Raw genomic sequence first — 19,346 nt, 5'->3', positions numbered from 1 at the left:
TCTTTGTAAACCTGATTTCCCATCACCCTGCTGACAGCAGGAGGAAGACAGGAAAGGAAGAGGCCCAACTTTCCACCTCTAGGGGAGGACAGCCTGCCTGGGCACCCCGTGTTGTGCTGGGATCCCATGCGGAGGACAGGCAGCAGAGCCGGGGGAGGACAGAGCCGTGGGCAGGCGGTGCTTCCATGCCCCCAGGAGAGCAGCGCTGGGGCTGAGAGCAGAAGGCTCCTTCCTTTTGAAGGCGGCTGCACCGCCAAGCCCTCCCCATCCCACTGAAACTGCTTAAGGCACTCGACAAAACCGTTAAAAATAAAAGCATTTAATATGGGGTTTTCGCATGAACACGTGGAAAGGCAGCAGTCTGAAACAGTACATACGTGGCATATATAAATAAGAACAAAGATTAAAAATGCTTTGGGAAATGAGAGACTCTGGGAACAGTTAGCGGCTCTGGGAGGAAGGAAACATCCTTGTGAGACATTGCACAGAGCAGATAAATGAACACAACCAGGCGTGACTGTTGGAGCTGTGACAACCAAAGGGTCCGAGGGGCTCAGTCCCTGCTGGCCGTCTCCATCCCCAGCATGAGCAGGAGAGCAGCATGGACTAAAGGCAGAGCACCAACCCTGGGACCTCAGTGGGGACTGCGACCATTGTTTGCAATGGAAGGCATGCAAGACATGCAGAAAGTATTTTCTTGGGGCTAGACAAATCTCAGCAGTGCCAGAAGCCAGGCTCTGAGCTGGAGCTGTCAGCATAAGGGCTGACACTGGAGAGCAGAGCTACGTTCCACTTGTCTGTACAAGAGCAGTGTGTTTAGCCAGAGGAACGAGAATGCCTTGCTAAGCCAACATCCAAACAGAGATACAGATATGTCTGAGTACGCTAGGAGCAAGAGGGAGAGAGGAGGGGTGGGATGGACAGAAGGATGGCCGCCCTCAATGCAGGAAGAGCAGAGGCAGCAGGAGCAGAGCCAGCTGCCCACACACTGCCACCCCACCCGGGGCTCTGTTCCAAAGGGAGGCTGATGTCCCCAGGGCTCTGCCAGCAGCACACTGCACTGCAGGAGGCTGCGGGGACTGGGCAGAAGTGCACTCAGCCAAACACACTGCACCCTTCAGAAAGGAGCACAAAGACAGCTTCAGCCTCTGGAGGGGTGGATTACAGACACATCCAAACAGCACATACTGTTACCGTAGCAAACAGCCTCTGCCCTTCTTCACAGCATCCTCACCTGCCTGGTCCCTGAAGAACCAGCACTTTCTTTGCTGTGACAGAGGCTTCTAACACCAGGAACTCAAAACTCTCACATCTACTGTCCCACTGCCCCTTACATTTCCTCCACTCTGGGGTCAGACTGGGGACAGGCACTCGCAATATAGTACCACGGACATCCCCTTGGACATCACAGCATGAAGCAGAGCTTTGTAGCTCTTAAAAAAAAAGAAATAGCAGTACAAAACATGAATAACTCCTACTAAGCTCCACAGGACTCCAACACCCCATTCTGAGCCAGTCGGACTGAGCTCCCTGCTCACATCCCCATATTCACACCTCCTGCCACCAGTTGTCTCCAAAAGCTGTCAAGGACAGAGCTCTAACTCCTGCCGGCTGCTGGTTCTTAAAGATTAGAAGACAATTATAATTGGATTCCAGAGATTATTTGCTTCACCAAGGAGGGCTGAGAAGTGTTTAGATGGTTCCTCAACTGATTAAATCTTTATTTCACAGTAGTGACCCCATGTGTCTCCTACCCTAGAGTGCTTGCCGACAGGTACTTGGCAAGATTGGCTCACTGGAGCACTCCAGCTTAACAAGACAGCTGACAATGGCCAGCTGTGATGGAGGTTTATCCTGTCTCTAGATGGTTTCATCTCATTTCTGCAGCTCAGGGCAAAAAGCTGAACCTGGCTCCAGCCCTTTCTCCCAGTTTAATGATTAATCAGCCAGTTGTCTGACCAGCCAGCCAAATACCTTGAGCCAAAGCCTTTGGCACCATTTGCAGCAGATCACAAATGACTGGAGCCCTCTTGCACCTCTTGTACTGCTGCTATACTGTGCAAGCTGCTACCAGATTCTGCCTGCGTGAGACATGCCAGCATCCAAAGGCTGGGCTGCCCTGCCCCAGGACAGCTTTTGCCAGCCTCCTGTCCCCAGATATAACCCCTGTGCCACTTAGCCTCCCTGGAGGAACACAAAGCAAAGCCTCTCCTTGCTCAACATGCAGAGCCAGCAACAGCACAGGAATGCAGAAACATGAGGGCAGTGTGCAAGGACTGTCTCCAGCTCAACCTAAAACAGAGTGGTTCAGAAGTGGCTTTCCCCATGCTCCATGTGAAGCAGTGGCACCCAGGCCCTCTCCTGTGCTCTGTACCACATTGCACACTCCAGACCTTCAGGGACAGCAAGGCAAGAAGGACCCCGTGGGAAGCAGAGGTCCCGGGAAGCACAGAGGGTCTGGCTCCAAAGGAGGTCAGGAGGTAAGGTTAAATGATGGGATGCAGCTAAAGGTTGGAGTCCATTGTTCTCACTGCTAACAGAGGGAAGGAAGCAAAACAAACTTATATTAAAAACTCAGAGCAGAAAGAGTTAAAAAAAAGCAACAAAAACCACACAGTTTAACAACATCACAGAATGCTGAGAGTGCAAACAGGGCCCTGCAGTACAGGGGGGTCTCTGTGTAAGCAAGCTCTCCAGCTCTTCCCAGAGCCAGCAGGTCAGACATGCTGCACAACAGCTTTTGGTTAGATAGTGGTTTGCCCCATAATGAATGAAATAATATAATTTATATACAGAAAGAAACAAGTCCCTGCAGTCTTTGCAGAGGTCCAGTTTCAAGAGTGCTGGCATGATGGTAAGGGCTACCATGAGCCAGCAGTGCTGCCTGCTCCGTGCAGCACGTTATTCACAGCTTGTGAGGCTGGGCATTCCCCACCCAACGCTGGTGCAAAGTGACTCAGAGGGATGATGAATCCTTGGAAAGCAGGTGAGCTCGCATGCGTCTACAGGATTCCTGCAGCAGAGAATTAGAGCAATTGAGTGCTTGAGACACAGAACGTCATGCAAATAAAGGGAGATCGTTATCCTCTCCCCCTGCAAGGACTCCTTACTGGAGTCTGCCTGCATGTTTACTTTACCAACCATTTACCCAAAGCAGGGCAGAAGACAAGAGTCAGTGTGCAGTCACTGACATCCTGACAGGCTGTTAGCAGCAGTCCATGCAGCTAGCTGCCCTCCCACCTCCTACGACAACCAGCCTGCCAGGTCACAGACAGAGAAGCTGTACATCCCTGCTTGGATGGAAGTCGTCAAGGTCTGGTGCCCAGCATACCATCTGCTTGGCATGGAGCAGACTGATGCAGCCAGAGAACCATAGCAGCCACAGCCAAAGGCAAAGCCTCATGAGTGTGACATCACCTCTGCAGGTCTCTCTGTCCTTCAGGTGACAGCTCAGTGGGCCAGGTTCTAACAGTAAGGACATGTACATTTGTGTTTCTCACCTCTTTTTGGCCCTCCATTGATTTCAGTTTCCCTTGGGACATGTGAGCTGGAGATCCACATTTCTGTAACTGAACAAGAGAGAGGAATAGCAGCAGAGGCAGAGAATAAAGTGGTATCTGCAGCCATCTCTGGGAGCTACCTGTACCACCAGAGAGGAGCTACAATCCAAACTCACTAGTGGCATGTCTGGCCCAGGGGACAGCCCTATCCAGAGGCAGCTGTTTGTATATAACTTGTGGATGAGGATGTGGGAGGGAATACGGCACAAGTCAGTGCTACAGAGCAGGAACACAGATAATGCCAGAAGTAAAACTCTGGAGTGGAGGCCCAGTGCTGCCATCCGTGCCTTGATGGTGCCTTTATTATCTCTGCACCGTTCTTTCTCCCTGGAGCAGCTTCCTAAGGCCTTATCAGACCATGGAGAAGAAACTTTGAAACCTTGTCTTGAGTAGGGAACAGTGAGCAGCCCCCAGGGATCACTCAAATGGGTGCCCAAGTTCCAATCAAACTCCCTTCCCACATGTTCAGCAATGTCAGCAGTGCTGGGAGCAGCTCTTACCAGATGGACATTCTCTTTGCTGACCCGTTTGGGCTCCGGTGTGGTATCTCTGCTCTTCCTCTCCTGTATAACCGGGGTTCCCAAAACCTTCCTCTGCCGCAAGAAGAGAGGCCTGTTTGCTATTGCTTAGAGCACAGAGAGGAAAGGAAACGGAAGGAGCAAGATGCACAGCTGATAAGCAGTTGGATGCTGGGAAAGAAAAGAGGAAGCCAGGCTGGAGCAGTGATTGCAAAGCAGAACCATCCGAAATACCATGCCACCAGGCTAAGCCTGCCTGATTCCGGAGGGTCTGGGAGCTGAGACAAGGTCTGGCCAGGATCCCAGTTTGTCAGAAGCAGGTACATAGTGCTGCAGGGCAGCTACAGTGTGCTCACACCTGTGCTGACAGACCACACGACCAGCTCCATGTCAGCCCTCATCTCATCTCAGGAAGCAAATAGGCCTTCAGAAAGATGCACAGACCCTACAGCCAAGCATTGTCAGCAGAGCACTTCATAGACAATTACGCTTTATACTGGCAAGGCTGATTTTCACTGTGCTACCTTTCTGTCCCCAGCAGATCTGTGTTGTTTAGCAGCCAGTACTTTGAACAGTCCATACCTTTGAGGGTCTTATTTAAGACAGGGCAAGGCAAAAGCAGAGAGCAACATCAGAAACTCACAGGAGAGCAGGGGTCGGAGGCTGTCCTTACCTTAATGAGGCCACTGAAGGAGCGTGAGCGAGTTCGACGTGTTGCTGGGGGTGTGGCAACATCCGAGCTGGGAGTGAGAGCTGAAGGATGCTTATTGAACTAGGAGGAAACACAAAGGCAGAAGGTTAGCGCAGTTTAGTTTACAGTTACACCAGCCCTTTGCTGCTGTGTGTTACTCTACTGCTGCCCTCTGGCTAAGCCTCTGGTTGGCTTTTCCACACCCTCAAATGTAGAAGCAGCTCATAGCTGCAGGGGAGAGGGAAGCAGAAAGCAGCTGCATCCCCCACACAGGATTACAGGGAGCTTGGGGCTTATGCTGGATACAAAGTTAGAGGTTAAAGCAGAAAGGGGTCAGGGAATGATCTGGAGGCTTACAGCTGGGACAAGTGCTGCCCATGTTACACAAACTCTCTGGTGCAGCAGATTGGCTGGAATAATCACCAGACTAAAAGAGACCAGTTTGCCCCAGACCCTACAGCAAAAGAGGAAGGAACTTTTCCCTTCCTGAAGCAGAAAGATCAAGAAAGCCACAATCAGGACTGGGAAACTGCTGGCTGGCAAATCCCTGGCTCAGATCAAGGCTCAAAGCACAGCTTGGTGCTGCAAGCTTCACTGACAGGCCACCTCCTCCCCTGCCTCCATCCAGCTCTGTCCCTTACAAAGCTCAGAGCCTGTGCTCCTCAGCCAGCCAAGAACTAGGGGCACCTCTCAGGTGGGCCCTGTCTTTACACACCCCAAGGAGATTTTTCCTTCCCACACTACCTGCCGGATGAGCTTCTTCTTCTTTGCAGAGTCAGGCATATTGTGTACATGGCGAAAGAGCTCCCTCAGTGCCTCCTCTGTGCGCTGCTGGGTCTCCTCCTGATGGCAGGAGTCCAGACGGCTTCGCTTCTGAGACTTGAGGGGTTGCAGTTCCTTGGAACCAGGAGATGTTAGCAAATCCAGGTCATCCTGGGAAAGCGGAGACAGTAGTCGTTTCCCATGCTTTAATCCAAGCGAGCCACCCATCTGAGTCAGGCTGGGAAGTCTCGTGAGCTGCCTCACCCCAGTGAATGCACAAAGCTGTGTTTTCCCTACCCCTCTGCAGCAGCACTGCACCAACAGGCCCCGTGCCAGCAAGAGGTGACAGCAATTCAAAGGTGACCCCACTGCTTCTTCCCTCCCTTCCCGGATGCCAGCTGCAAAAGCCCTTCCAGGTTTGAGAAGGATCAGTGAGGTTCTTTCCAGTGCATCTGCCTTCTTCTGCAGCTACAAGGCAGAGAAGCATTTGCTGGAGAGAAGCAAACAAATCTTTCCCCAGAGGCAGAAAGTAGCTTTTGTCCCAGCCCCTCTACCATACAGCCTGGTCATGGCAGCAGATGCATCTGTTTGGGAGGCAGGACTCCACAAAGGAGCAGGTGCTGCATGTACCGGGCACAGGGAGCAGGTTTGCTGCTAAAGACGAGCTGGTAGTTTTCCCTGTGCTTTTGATTAACAGATGCTTCAACTCTGCCCAATTTCCCTAATGCAGTTGCCTGCACTACCACACCATATGGTTCCCTCAGTCCTGCTCTCTAACAGATCCTCTTTCATGGCTTCGTTTGTTTTCAGCTCCTTTCACTCACAGAGGTCCCTTCATAGTACCACGGCCTCTGCCCTTGGAGGGCAGGCACCACAATTGCTGGCCTTACCTTCGATGTGTGGGCTCTGGATCCCAGGTAATGCAGCCTGGCACACTCCCTGATATAAACTGGGGCCTGTGATGATGGACAGAGAAAACATATGAATAATACGCTTGACCCTGGGGCAAGGGCGGCTGCACCAAGAGCCGCTCTTCAACCATGCAAACAAGCCTTTTCCATTAAGACTGCTGTTTAGGACAGAAAAATACAATGGGACTTCATGTCCTCAGTGGAATCCCTGCTCAGAGTTTCAATTTGATGCATGAAGCCAACACTAGGAGACAACAAAATAAGAGCTAGGTTCCACAGAAGTTATGTCCAAGCAATTCCTCCAGCCCTGAGCTGGCCATACAGGGATCTGACAAATAAGGCAGAAAGGGAGCTCTCTTTGCAGAGGGCAGGTGTCTAGAGTGACCTATAAAGTGCTGGGAAGTCAAGAGACAGCCTGCTGCAGAAACACTTCCTTGGAGAAACCTGTAGATGCTCCTGTCCTACCACAGCAACCTACTCTGAGCAAGAGAGAGATGTCCAAGCCTGCAGACTTTGCCTATAACAGCAACAGCCAGCTGCCACTTGCAGAGAAGATGTATTAAGGGTGCAGCTCCTGGCGGTGCACACCCAGGCCAAGTCCCTCCATTTTCAAGCACTTGAGTGAAGCCCAGTCACCAATTGCCCCAATAAAACAGGTTTCCCAGCCAGGAATCAGGTGCTGGGTGTCCAGCAGAGGGTGGTATTACACTGCACTGTGCTTCTGACCTGCCGAGGCACAAAGGCCACCTCCAGGGTGTCTTCCTTCTCCTGGGCTGCACGCCCAGCAAAGACTTCCTCTCAATAAGGGAACAGCTTCTTGCATCGTGCTCTCACTCCAGAAGAGAGCACCCAGAATATATCCCTGCCACCTGGGATCTGTGTGGGTAAGGGGCGTTCAGACTCCCTCAGAAGGGGCAGGGAGGGCAGGACCCCAAAGCACGATTACCTTGAAGAGTTTCTGTGAGTGTTTGATCATGAAGGTCACTCCATTGTTTAGCTTTGTGATATTCTCTTGCAGGTCATTTGCTGTCACCTGGCAAGAGGACAAAAAAGCACAGCTGTTAGAAGTGAAGTAGGAATTGCAAATGAAACCTAGAGTGGGCTTGGGCTGAACACAAAGACTGAATCCAGCCAGGCAGCTCCATATCACCACCCAGCCTCCAGCCTCTCAAATAATTGGTTGTGTCAGTACAACATTCCCATATGGGTTCTTCCCCTGCAAGCCTACCAAGCTTCTGCTTTCTACCTAGTAATATCCCATCAGCAGGTACTGTGGTCACTCACGTTTCTGGGCCATAGGATGTGGGGTGCAAACATGAGGGCGAGATTGTGGGCAGACATCTTGTTCTTATCCTGCTTCTTGGCGGTCTGGTAGAGCAAATCCAGTAGCAGTTTGAGCAGGCTGCGGTTCGGCGCAGGGAGGATCAAGAAGAGCAGCTGGAGGGCTTCGATTTGGCGCTCTTTGTCTGGAGTGCTGGTCTTATTCCCCTTCTCATCAAACAGCATCAAGTCTGCCAAATCACAGAGCTGAATGTGAAGGACACACTTTGTCTCCCTGACAGCAGGCCTATTTGCAGCCTCTCCAAAGTCCTGCACAGCTCCTGACCCTCCATCTCCTTCCCCCAAGCCTCCTTAACCTGATGTATTAAGCTGTAGTACTCCTCCCATACAACAACACAGTTGCTAAGAGTTTTGATGGAGGGCAAAGTAAAGTGGTTCAGTAATGGTCTTTAAGAACATATGAACCATCGTCTAGCTCAAGAGAACCCAGGCTTAAAACAGATATAGACCTAGGTTACCAATGCAGACTCCTGTCTTGTGCTGGAGAGAGAAATTGGGCCGGGCAGACTCCTTCTTACCATGCATGTAGGGTTTGCACTTTAGGATCTCCCACAGCCCCATGTGCAGCCCTAAAGCATTACCAGCTTTGTAGGAAGCTGGCCCTGTTCCCTCTGCTCATTGCTGCCTCTTGTTGCTTACTCACCTGCAATTTTGAGGTGGGCATGGAAGTGCTTGTGTGTCAACAGGGGCTCTGGTAATTCTCCCAGGAACATCTTAAGCAAGGTGGCCACATCATTGGAATGAAACTCCCCAGAGTCCAGGTCAATATCCGTACCACTGTTCAGAGCATCCTTTAGGATCTGTTGTCTGATGCTGTTGCCTGGCACCCGAAACAAACCTTCTGCTCGTAGATCTGTTCAATGGAAGGGAGAAAAAAAAAAAAAGGCCACCAATTATTCAGAGGCTGATTCCCATTTTCTTCCTAAAGCAGTACTCTTGGCAGAGCTTGGCAGCAAACCTCAGTGAGCTGCATTCAAAGCCATGACTTCAAGTTGACTCCCACGAGCAAACAGTACATGCAGCAGGGGAAAGAGATCGACTCATGGAGCAGGCAATCCTGGGGTACAGTCACCTAGTTCTGACCCCAAATCCTGCTGGTGGAGAACTCTGCTTTCCCCCTGCCTGCACCACAAAGATCTGGGGCAGACCACACAGATGCCCCTTGGAATAGGAGGAAAAAGATAGAAACACTTACTTTTGTGCAGGTATTCAATTAACTGGGAGACCTGTGCAATGCCTTCTTCTGTCAGTGGGGAGCCAAACACCACCCCTTTCTCTGCGGAACAAAAGATAACATGTTCAAGCAGCTCAGAGCACAACAGTCAGAGAGAGGCACGGCCCCACAGAACAGGATCTCAGAATGCAAAAACAGTGCCCCAAAATACTGAGTGGAGGTCACAGGGACCCCTCGCACACACACAGATATTATCCCACGCAAGTCATTTCCTCTCATCATGCTGCACTCACAAGGGCTTCATCATCCTGCTTCTTATCTCAGCTTAATTACAGTTTTTATCAGCTAAGGCAAACATTCTCTAGCTCCTGAAAAGAAACAACACCAGAACAGATGCTTCAGTTTTAAAGAGCATATCATCTGTAAGTCTGAACCCTATGGGAACAGCAGAGTGGGAAAGATGCAACAGCCTGGACTGCCCAGGTGCCTGCTACAACAGCACGCTGCACAGCTGGGAAGACATGCCCAAGTTAATCCTCAGTGCAGACTGACACGGAGCAGAGCAAGAGGAGGTGTAGCTGCCAGGTTACAGGAGAGGGGAACACGCGCTAGTGGGAGAGAAAGCATGATACCAAGTGAGAAAAGCAATGCATCAGTTGGTCTCACAAAAGTTATCACCCCCCGCAAGCTTTGTCTCGTGTCTTTTTTCCCCTCATGGCACATTGTGATTTTACGAGCTTTTGGTCTGCTCCATTACAGATCTTACTGTTCTGCGGTGTTGATGCTCTCAGCATGTGGGGAAGATCTGGCTAACACAGCCCACTTCTCTAGCAGCCTTCCTGCACAGCTAAATTTATTCCGCCTGAAGAATGTTTCACTTTCTTCCAGGCCTTCAGAAATGGTCTGCCACCAGCAACTCCAGCCTCCTGTTAATCAAGAACTTTCTGACCTCCCTCTGATAAAGCATACGCTTCAGCCTTGCAGGAGAAAGGAGGACAAGGTGACCTCTTGATCCGCACGTAAGATTTGAAAGGCCTGAGAGCAAAGGGAGAGAGTGATTGGCAAAAGATTCTTGTCCTTGAAGAAAAACTAAACTCATTAGACATTCAACAGATAGAATCAGTAGTGGCCAGGAAAAGGAGAGGAAAATACATCATCTTGAGACAAGCCTGACAGATTCGATTTACTTTTGAAGTCAGAAGCTGATATCTGAATGAGAATTTGATTCTCAAAGAAACTTGAAAGAAGCGTTTGGAGAATGGATGCTGAGTTACAAAGGCTTAGATGTTCTGCTGCGATGACTTCTGAAGCTAAGCAGCAGCATGAGATTGAGTTTCCCGATGCCCACAGAAGTTGCAGTATTTGCAGTTTGATCAGCTCAGAGTAGTACGGGTCTTGGCCTCTGGCTTTGAAGAAATAAAACCTGTTTGTTCTAGCTGGTCTGTAACACGAAGAAAAACAAATGATGGCTCAAAGATGAAACAGACAATACATGAAATTGATTTTCTCTGTAAGCACAAACTCCCTTTTTCCTCTGAGTTTGGCCAAAGAGCTCACAGACAGTGACTGTCAATGCAGGGAGACACTGCCATTGCAGCCCGGGAGCAGAGCCAGCAGACTTGGAAACATCTGCTAACTGTAGCTGCAGTGAGACACATGGCCATGGAAACACTGAATGGGGGAAGGAGCGGAGCTGGAAGGGAGGCATCAGGTCTGAAAGCAGGCAGCAGTGGTGCTCCAGCAGAGTACAGATCAGTTAAAAAAAAGAGCTAGAGAAGATTCACAAACCCCCACTAGAAGGTTTTGACAAGAACAGGGAAGTTTCCCAACGCGATGAGAAACATGTTTAAACTCAGTTACTTGCTTGCTCCTGTTGGCCAAATAACGAGTGCCTAAATGCAAGGTGTCCTGCTGCTCTCCTGGAGCAGAGGCAGGAGCAGCACAGGCACGAGCACAGTGTAACTGCAGTCTGGGGGCAGTGTGAAGAGCTGTTATTATGGAGCAGCAGGGTGAATCACAGCAATAGGCTAATTCTCAATTAAGGATCTGAAGTACTTGATTTGCTGTACTTGATTTTCCCCTGCAGTGCTGTCCAGCCCAGGAGGAGCCCATCTGCTGGCATTCCCACTGGAACCAGAAACAGAGGGCAGGAGTCAGCACCAGAAAAATCAGCCTGAGCACTGTCCTTATAAAATAAGGTGGAAGCTCACGTTGCCTTTATGTTAAGGTTGAAGACAGAAAGAAACCATACTCAGGCGTACTGATATCTGCCTTCTTAGGGATGCTCCCGAGAGCAGAATTGCTCAAAGGAATTAGAAGTGTTCAGCTCCAGGCTGCCAGCATTTGGAGGCAGCTACCCACAGCTTCTCTGCCAGCAGACAGCTGGTCTAGCTAGTAAACCACGGCAGACAGAAGGATAGGAGAGGTGCCCAGATGGAGGTAGTTTGTCTAGATGAGAGGCAGCATTTCACTGAACTTCTAAAGGAGAATCAGTATTCCCTCCAGTGTGGGCAGAGGTGGGAGAAGGCGAATAGAACACCTGTCAAGATATAACAAAACAGAGTGGTACTGTGAGCCAGCAAAGAGGAGAGGATCTGAACACATCTGTGCTCAAATGCAAAGCTCAGCCTTCTGAGGAGCAGCCAGAGACCACTGTTTCTTAACTCCAGAAGAAAGCTCCAGCTGAGTGCTTGCCTCAGAATACAAGATCTCCCCAGGCTGAACCTGATATTGAGTAGTGAGTCAGCAGAGCTCTGTCACTGGGACCAGGACACGGATCAGAGCTGCACTGGTGTTTGGATGTGAGACACCTACCTGCCTGTGCAGCTCACATATCTGTATGACAGGGCCTTCAGGACAGCTGGTATAGAAACTGGAGGAGAAAGTGGGCACTGAGTGAAGTCAGTGGCCTGTGAAACCTGGGCATTACTGTTCTTCACAGAACCTGATGTTTGCAGTCTTTATTAATACTCCATCACTACAGGAGAAACCTAACAAGCTAAGGAAAACAGAGCATGAACTACAGTGGACAAAATCAAACATGCTGCATGCAAAGACAAGGCCAGCTTGACATGTATTTTAAGAACCCATGCTCACCCTTGCGTTTCAAAGACATCAGGGAACGAAAAAACCCAGAGGCTGTGCTGTTTGCTCCAGGCAGCTTCGGGTCCTCCTCTCCCATGAGCTGGGCCAGCTCAGCCCCAGGCAGGTCGATGAGCCTGGTGATGTTACTGACAACCAGCTCCGTGAACACCTCCGGTTTTTCATGGCGCAGCTTTTCCACAAAGAAGTCGGGGTTGAAGATGATGGGCTGGCTGCGAAGGGAGGAGTCATTGCAGATGACAAGATTGCAGATGGCATCACTGGAAAAGAAAGGGGAGAGAAAAAATAAAGTAACTTCTTGTCGCTTTTTTACAGCCAACTGGTGTGCCCTGAAGGAGACAGCTGCTGACACAGGAGCCTCCAGTCTACACCGACAGCACTGTTGGCCTTTGGTGGGCACTCAGCACAGATGCATTTCCCTTTGGAGCAAAAACTTTGGAGAGTGTGAACCTATCAGGATTAGCACAGGCCGCTCAAGATCAGTCCTTAAGGAACTCTTGGTAGCCTTCCTTCTGGTACATCTCTTTTTGGATCCTCCAGGTCTTGCCTCTTCTTTAGGCCGTCCTTCATCTCACCTCCCAGTTCTCTACTGACGCTGACTGTTTCCAGTTGCACAGCTTTTCACGTGGCATGAAAGGCACATGGGAAAAGGATGCATGTGGGACACTGGACTAGTGAAGGTTATAGATAACATACATAGCCCTAGCGCAGGTTAGATAAATTACATTTCCCACGTCTAAAAAGAAACAGTTATCAAAGCGATCGCAGTTTAATCAGCACTCTTAATCATGTTCATCCTAAAGCTTATCCCAATTTGCATCTACCTCTAGGTCTTTCATTACTGCCTTCCCACTTCTATCTCAAAGACTTACACGCTCTGAAGTCAGGCCCACAGGCCAGGGCCCCTCTTTTACATAAAACAGAGAATTAATGTCATTAATCTCCAGTCACAAGCCACTGCAATGTCATACTTTGCTGTAAAGCACGAGTCTGGCCATGCAAGTTGGTGTGCCAGTTCTTCCATGGCTCTGGGTGGAGGCTGCCTACCCACCCAGCTCACACACACTGACTGCTTTCACTGCGTGACATTTTCCAGTCCTTTAATCATTCTTGGGCTCCCATACAACACTTTCCACTGTTTCAACATCCCCCCTCAGCTTTGAGCTCCCGTCAAACATTTTCCAACAGCAGCTGCTAAGCACAGGTAACAGGAATGATGGGCGCATACATCAGTCCTAGAGGTTCCTGCTGCAAAGCACACCACCCCAAAGACCAGAGCCTCCTGAACAGAGCCCATGGCACAGCTGGGCTCACTGCTCTGCACATGCCTCCAGCAGGGAAGGTGCCTGCAGCACTAACTGTTACCCAAGTGGCTGCTGTATGGCTGAGACCTGGAAGACCATCTTGGTGTGATTTCCAGGGAGAGATCAGAGCAGGAGGAAGGCTGGGACAGGCTGCACAGGGAGCAGGATGCTCACTGCAGTCGCAGGGAACCAAGCACTCAGCAACATTTGCACCGTGAGAACCCCCACAAAGCCCTGTCCCCTTGCCACTGCTCCCTGTGGATGTCAGGCTCCTTCAAGGGGATGCAAGGAGGAAGGTCTGCGAGGCAGACATAGGGCAATCTGCCAGGACAGCAAACATCTCAGAAGGCTCTTAAAGGTTCCCAGCTGCATTGCTCAGTGGCCCGGAGATCATGCTGCTGGCTCCTAATGGGGGCCATATTTCCCCGAGTACCTCCCAGTATGTTTTTCGGTAGTTTGTTATCTGCCATAAATCAAGACTGAGATGCAACAACTCGATATCTGCTGCCAAAAAGCAACTACCCATCGACCTGATCACATTCGCATTTCATCACGCAGGGCTGCAACGCGCGAGCAAGTGCCAGCTCTGCCCATAATGCGGAGCAAGCCCTTTGCCTGAAACCCATGACAACTCATTCTGTGGCAATACAGATCCTGAGAAGGGTTAATAGTGAGTGTATGGGCCCAGTGACCCTGCCTGCAATGATCCGTGCGCTGTTATTCACTCACTAGCAGTTTTGTTTCCCCACAGAGAAGATATGCAAATACTTTGCAGCAGTTACATCAAGCATCACAGATTATCTGCTCCCTCTGACAATCGGATATCTAGATCCAGAGAGAGGAAATTAAACAATTTTGTCAGCTAGAACTGACTGACGTGAGTCTGCCACACAGACGGTGTTAGAGCTGCATCAAGTTCAGCGACATTTAATGCAAAAATAAATAGAAAAAAAATAAATTTCTTACATGAGTGCTGAGAGCTTTTGGAGAGGCATTAGGAAGCAGAGACAGGGGAAAGAACTTGCTCCTTGTTTCCAGCAACAAAAGAAACCTGCCTGTCCCAGCACAGCCTATGCAAATCCCACGCATGCTACGAGACACAAGGGCGCATTATTGGGGCTGAAAGGCCCCCTTGGCACACACTGGGCATCAGCCTTCACACAGAGACAAAACAGAAAAGAAAAGCTGGACAAATTGATTCATGTCTCTTGCCAAAGGCTGCGTAGCTGGAGTTTAACGGCAAATAACTCCTACATAGAAACCGGGGGTTTTGAATTAGGAGCAGCGTGGTATTAAGTGCTCTCCACCTGTATCTAAGAGGAACCCACAAAACAGCCCCAAATCTACCCTGTCTTTGCCATGAGGAAAGCCACGCAAACACATTCCCAACAGCATCCAAGCACAACCGATGTCACAGTGACGATGGGACAGCAACCAAGTCCCCGCACCACGCAGCCCAGGAGCTGTGCTCGACTCCATGAGCTGGAAGGGCACTGCTCGTTGTTACAGCTGCTGTGCCTCTGCTCTGTGCTCCCCATTCCATGTCCCTTTGGATCCCTTGCCAGCAGCTGGGAGCAGCGCTGTGCTCTCTGATAGCAGCACAGCCCTTCAATGAGCCGCTCAGCTCTGAGAGGTCACTTTATTAGCAGCTCTTCCCGGTGCTGAAAATTTGCCTTTGTATCGTTATTGCTAATCAAAATGGAAATAGGAGGCTAACCCCTATTTCTGAGCAAAGAGAAAGCCCCCACTGGCTCCACACACAATAGCCCTGCCAATCCCCACTGCTGCACGCGCTATAACCTTCAGAAAAAGCCATGTGCCCCATCTGCCGCTTTCCTGTTAAAAAAGGAAGATGGATTACTCTGCCTACACCCACTTTATGTAGCAGCAGCAAAGGAGAGACAAACATTTAGTTAGTTTATTGCTTGGTTTTTTTCCTTACTTGCAATTAGAGTCATATTTTTATACGCTGCGATCTCAGCTTGCTTTATGACACGTCGAAGGACAATACAATAAAGGACCAAATGGCTTCCTCTCTGATCCCATGAATAAAGTCAAATCCCAATGAATAATAAAACCTTGTACTAATAGGGTTGTGATTAAGACAGCAGATTAAAAAAAAAAATCGGCCCTATATTGTGCTGAGCTTCGTGCCATTCCGGTATCTTTCAGGAGCAAAGCCTGTGATCCCAGCCAAGCCACAAAGAAAGCTGTCTGTCACACACAGCGTTCTTGCTTCAGGCATGACAGCCCCATCATTTCATGGGGAGTGGATGGTGCAGGAGGTCAAAATCATGATGGATCAATTAATCCCTAAGGTAACTAGATCCAAACGGGGGAAATGCCTTGGAAACGAGGACAAAAGTGAGATTTTAACCAGCACAACCTGGTGACTGCACCTGGGGCGCAAGCAGGAAATCAGTGCACGTGGAAGCAAGTCGTGTTCAGATGGGTGAGACCTGCCTGCTTCAGAACAATTCAAGTAGCTGTAAGAGCTGCAAGTCCGTACATGAGAAGGCAGAAGCAGATTCCAGCAGCATTAAATAGAGCATAAGGAGAAAGAAGGATGAGGCACCTCTGGGGCAAGAAATGAGCTGTGTTTTTCTAGCTGGGAAAGTGGAAGAGCTGGAGCTGCGCCTCATCCAGCGGGCAGAATGCAGCCCAGCATCACTTTGTGCACTTGGGATGTTGTTGCAGCAAAGCTAATGCCTCAGTCACACTGCAGCAGGCGAGTCTTACCAGGCAGGAGAAAAAGGATTAAAGAGCTTTTGAAAATAAGGCAGATAATGGAAGAAAATCTCCCCATATAATAACAAAATCTTTCGACTGAGGAACAGCCAGGCAAGCAGCGAGCACTGAGCGCAGAGCGATAAGCAGACACTGCTGGGGAACACAAAACACGGGGATTCTGTGCCTGGCTAAGCACAAAGGGAGATGGGATGGATGCACCCGGGCTCACGTTTCCTTGGGGAGAGAGAAGGAGCATCGTCCCTGTGCTGTGCCAGAGCAAGGAATCAATTAATGAGGGTGTCTGAAGGCAGTATTCCAGAGCCAGATAGGAGCCATCCCACGTTTCGCTAAGAGATGAAAGGACCAGAGCAGAATGATGTGAAATCATTTTAAGTACAAAAGGACTAGGAGACAAATTATTTCCTCCATTAAAAATAGATAAATAAAATTAAAAGAACTCTGGTGGGAATGGGCTGCAGAGACACGAGAAGTGACTTCACTTCTAAGGTTGTTTTGAGGACTGTACTTGGGACCGACATTCTTGTAAGGCGGCGTCACAAAGATCACATTCAGCCCTCAGATTTAGCACAGTAACTCCCTATAGGGTGACTGATTTGCCTCTGAAAAATGTCAAGAAAAACACGCAGCGATTTTTGCCGAGGGTTATACTCATGAGGTCTGTAAGGGCAAAGAGAGTCCTTTTGTGATGAGCACAGAACGCATAGCACAGTGAGTGCCAAGCCTTGACCACTGTTTCTAGGCTTCATCCTAGTGAGCCGTAATAAAAACTGCCTTTTTTAATTGTTGCTTTGCTTTCTTCGCAGCTAAACAGATGACATGGAGTGATTCAGCCTTTTGGCTATGGGAATCAGATAATAATATACAATTTAAACAGCAGGGAACTGAGGAACAAAGCTGCTATTATGTGATAGCAGCCTGTGCTGGACAACCTGGAACTAATGCAGCACTCGGCCATCTTTTGGGCATTGAATACACTGGATATCCAAATTCCTGCTATCATCTATGAATTCAGATCCTGTCTCAGCAAAAGACTCGAGCAGACCTCAGCCACATGAGCCTCACAAGTGTGATGTAAACCCTGAGACAGACCTATCCAGGATGATAAAGGGCTGCAAGAGGGGGAAAGCGGGCTTGGAACAAACTGAATATGGAAAACATTACTGGTGGCGAGCCAGACCGCAGCAGCAAGGCAGCAAGATATACATGAAACACTGAGAACTTTGCATTTCAACGTGAAATGTTTCAGCTTAGACCCCAGAGAATCCTTTTATGGAGCTTTTCATAAGATCCACTGGAAAGCTGTAAAGTCAACACAGCCACGTTTCAATCAGCCTGCAGCACATCACAGCACCCAGATGCCTTCTGGTGCTAAGGGAGGCAGACTGAAAGGCACCTTGGGGCTACAGACTCACTGCAGAGCTGCTGAATGAGCCCCATCCTACATCTTCACTGCCATTCAGGCTGATCCTGTGCCATGGGATAGCTCCAGATCTCGTCTGACACTCTGCAAGCACACAGGAACACAGCTACAGCCAGAAACCCTCTACTTCTGCATTAAGGATTCGCAGGTTCATCCATCTGCCTTAACAACCTAAATAAATAATGCTGCTGCAACCTTCATGATTTTCAGTGCAACATAAAGTTGGTAAATGTATTTATTTTAACGTAAGCCTTTATACAAAGCGGCTGTAAAGGAGCTGCCTCAGATCCAGTCGCAATTTCACAGAAACCAGCAGCAAAATGGAACCTTTTAGATGGCAGCAGCTGCCTCTCCTCATTACTGCTCTATTCACTTTTATCCCTGTGGCACTGGGAACCTCAGTCACAGCTGGGGACTCCGCCGTGCTCCGTGCCGTACAAACACAGAACAAAGGCAATCCCCTGCCTTCAGAGGGCTGCGAGATAATGCTGGAGGGACAGAAAAAGAGGAGGAATCCCAAGAGGGGAGGCAGCGCTATCAGTCAGCGTGACGGATAGAACTGAAACTTGCCAGCTTTTCTGGGGACGCTGTTAAAAAAGAGGGCGAGGAAGGACGGGGAAAACAATCAGGACAGAGAACACACAGCTCACGTGCAGGGCTGGTGCGGGGCTGTGCACAGAGTGGGACCGGGACGGCAGCACGGGGCTGCGGGGAGGAGCCGGCGGGGAGGGCTGGGCCGGCTCAGCAGCTCCTGCCTCCGCACCGTGCCCGGTAGGAGCGCTGCTCTGCGCTGCTCTGCGCTGCTCTGCCCGGTTCGAGCGTTACCGGCCGAACGCAAACGCGTTCAGTCCTGCTATGCCGGGCAGCGGGGCCGCTATACAGCAGCGTACCGCACGTTTTGCTATCGGCAGCTCGGGGGGAAACGCTTGCGAAGAAGCTGGTTGTAATTACAGCCGCTTCACCGCCCGAAACGGAGCGATGCGGCAAAGCACGCCGAGGGCGGCCCGCAATGCGGCACTGCGGGATGGGATAGAATGGGATGGGATGGGCTCCACGCCGCCGCTCGGCTCCGCTCAGACCCGGACACACCGACCGCCCCCCGGTGACACACCGCCCCCCCGCCCCGCTCCTACCTGCCGCCCCGCCGCACCCCGGCTGCCGGCGCTCCCGCCGCCATCTCATACCTGCCGCCCCGCCTCCCCATTGGCCCACCGCGCCACCCCATGGTCCCGCCCCTCCCGACCTGCCCGTCGCTATTGGCTGGAGGCGTTACGGCCTCGCTACCATTGGTCGGTTCGAACGGACCGCAGGAGATGAAGGGCAGCGGGCACACATGGCTCCTGCTGGCGGTGTATAGAGCCGAGCGCTGCTGGAGCTGCCTGTCCTGACACAAGGCTGACAGCTGCCTTATGGCTGCACCGGGGCACGGCACTGCCTCAAGGGGCACACAGTCACCCCCTGGGGAGAGCAGGATACGGGCAGATCCCCAGCCAAGTGCAACGGCTCCTCCTCAGCCCCGAGCTTTTAAAGGGATCTTGGAAATAAATGACCAAAGAAAAAGAAGCAGAGAAGCACAAAGTGGATTTGCAGCCTGCAGTAAGAGGCTGAACAAGCACAATCCCTTTAGCTTATTAGGAGACTGAAAAGCGTTGCAGTTCCAGCGTGTAAGCTACCGTGATATGAAATGACAAAGGACTAAAGGCTTTTTAATACAAAAGAGGAAGGAAGATACGTTCACAAACACATACTCTGCACTGTGAGCCATGGGACATTGGACTCAGAGCAGAAACAGCTGCTCATCCAACCTGGGCA

At 50.4% G+C, this 19,346-nt stretch overlaps 1 protein-coding gene and 1 long non-coding RNA gene across 3 annotated transcripts; one reads left to right on the top strand and one right to left on the bottom strand.

Moving 5' to 3' along the window:
* Window positions 1–303: 303 nt before the first annotated feature.
* On the bottom strand, window positions 304–18,765 carry ARHGAP19 (Rho GTPase activating protein 19). Of its 2 annotated transcripts, none has more exons than XM_015866992.3 (12): window positions 18,668–18,765; window positions 12,054–12,319; window positions 8,979–9,059; window positions 8,427–8,636; window positions 7,727–7,953; window positions 7,389–7,475; window positions 6,422–6,487; window positions 5,514–5,702; window positions 4,752–4,850; window positions 4,061–4,153; window positions 3,501–3,569; window positions 304–3,013 (listed from the first exon to the last, which is right to left on the bottom strand). In XM_015866992.3, exons 1-12 carry the CDS (start codon window positions 18,757–18,759, stop codon window positions 2,957–2,959), a joined length of 1,536 nt encoding a protein of 511 aa, XP_015722478.3. In that variant the 5' UTR covers window positions 18,760–18,765; the 3' UTR covers window positions 304–2,956. The 2 variants fall into 2 exon arrangements, with proteins under 2 accessions (XP_015722478.3, XP_032301375.2); XM_032445484.2 differs by lacking the exon at window positions 18,668–18,765 and adding an exon at window positions 14,330–14,450.
* Window positions 16,722–17,732, top strand: LOC146759981 (uncharacterized). Its single transcript, XR_014948722.1, has 2 exons — window positions 16,722–16,822; window positions 16,918–17,732. It is a non-coding gene; the product is annotated as an uncharacterized LOC146759981 (long non-coding RNA).
* Window positions 18,766–19,346: the final 581 nt, after the last annotated feature.

This window comes from Coturnix japonica, chromosome 8 (assembly GCF_054131305.1).
Source record: "Coturnix japonica strain WE chromosome 8, WE-NBRP24, whole genome shotgun sequence".
In the NCBI taxonomy this organism is placed as follows: domain Eukaryota; kingdom Metazoa; phylum Chordata; class Aves; order Galliformes; family Phasianidae; genus Coturnix; species Coturnix japonica.
Note: the sequence above shows the minus strand (reverse complement) of the source record. Positions and strands in the feature narration are given on the sequence as shown.

Coding starts and splice junctions, on each gene's coding strand:
- ARHGAP19 (XM_015866992.3), bottom strand. CDS start 18,759: ATGGGGTGGCGCGGTGGGCCAATGGGGAGGCGGGGCGGCAGGTATGAG. Junction 7,954..8,426: donor TGCCCACCTCAAAATTGCAG/GTGAGTAAGCAA, acceptor GTGATTTGGCAG/ACTTGATGCTGTTTGATGAG. Junction 6,488..7,388: donor ACTCACAGAAACTCTTCAAG/GTAATCGTGCTT, acceptor CCATCATCACAG/GCCCCAGTTTATATCAGGGA.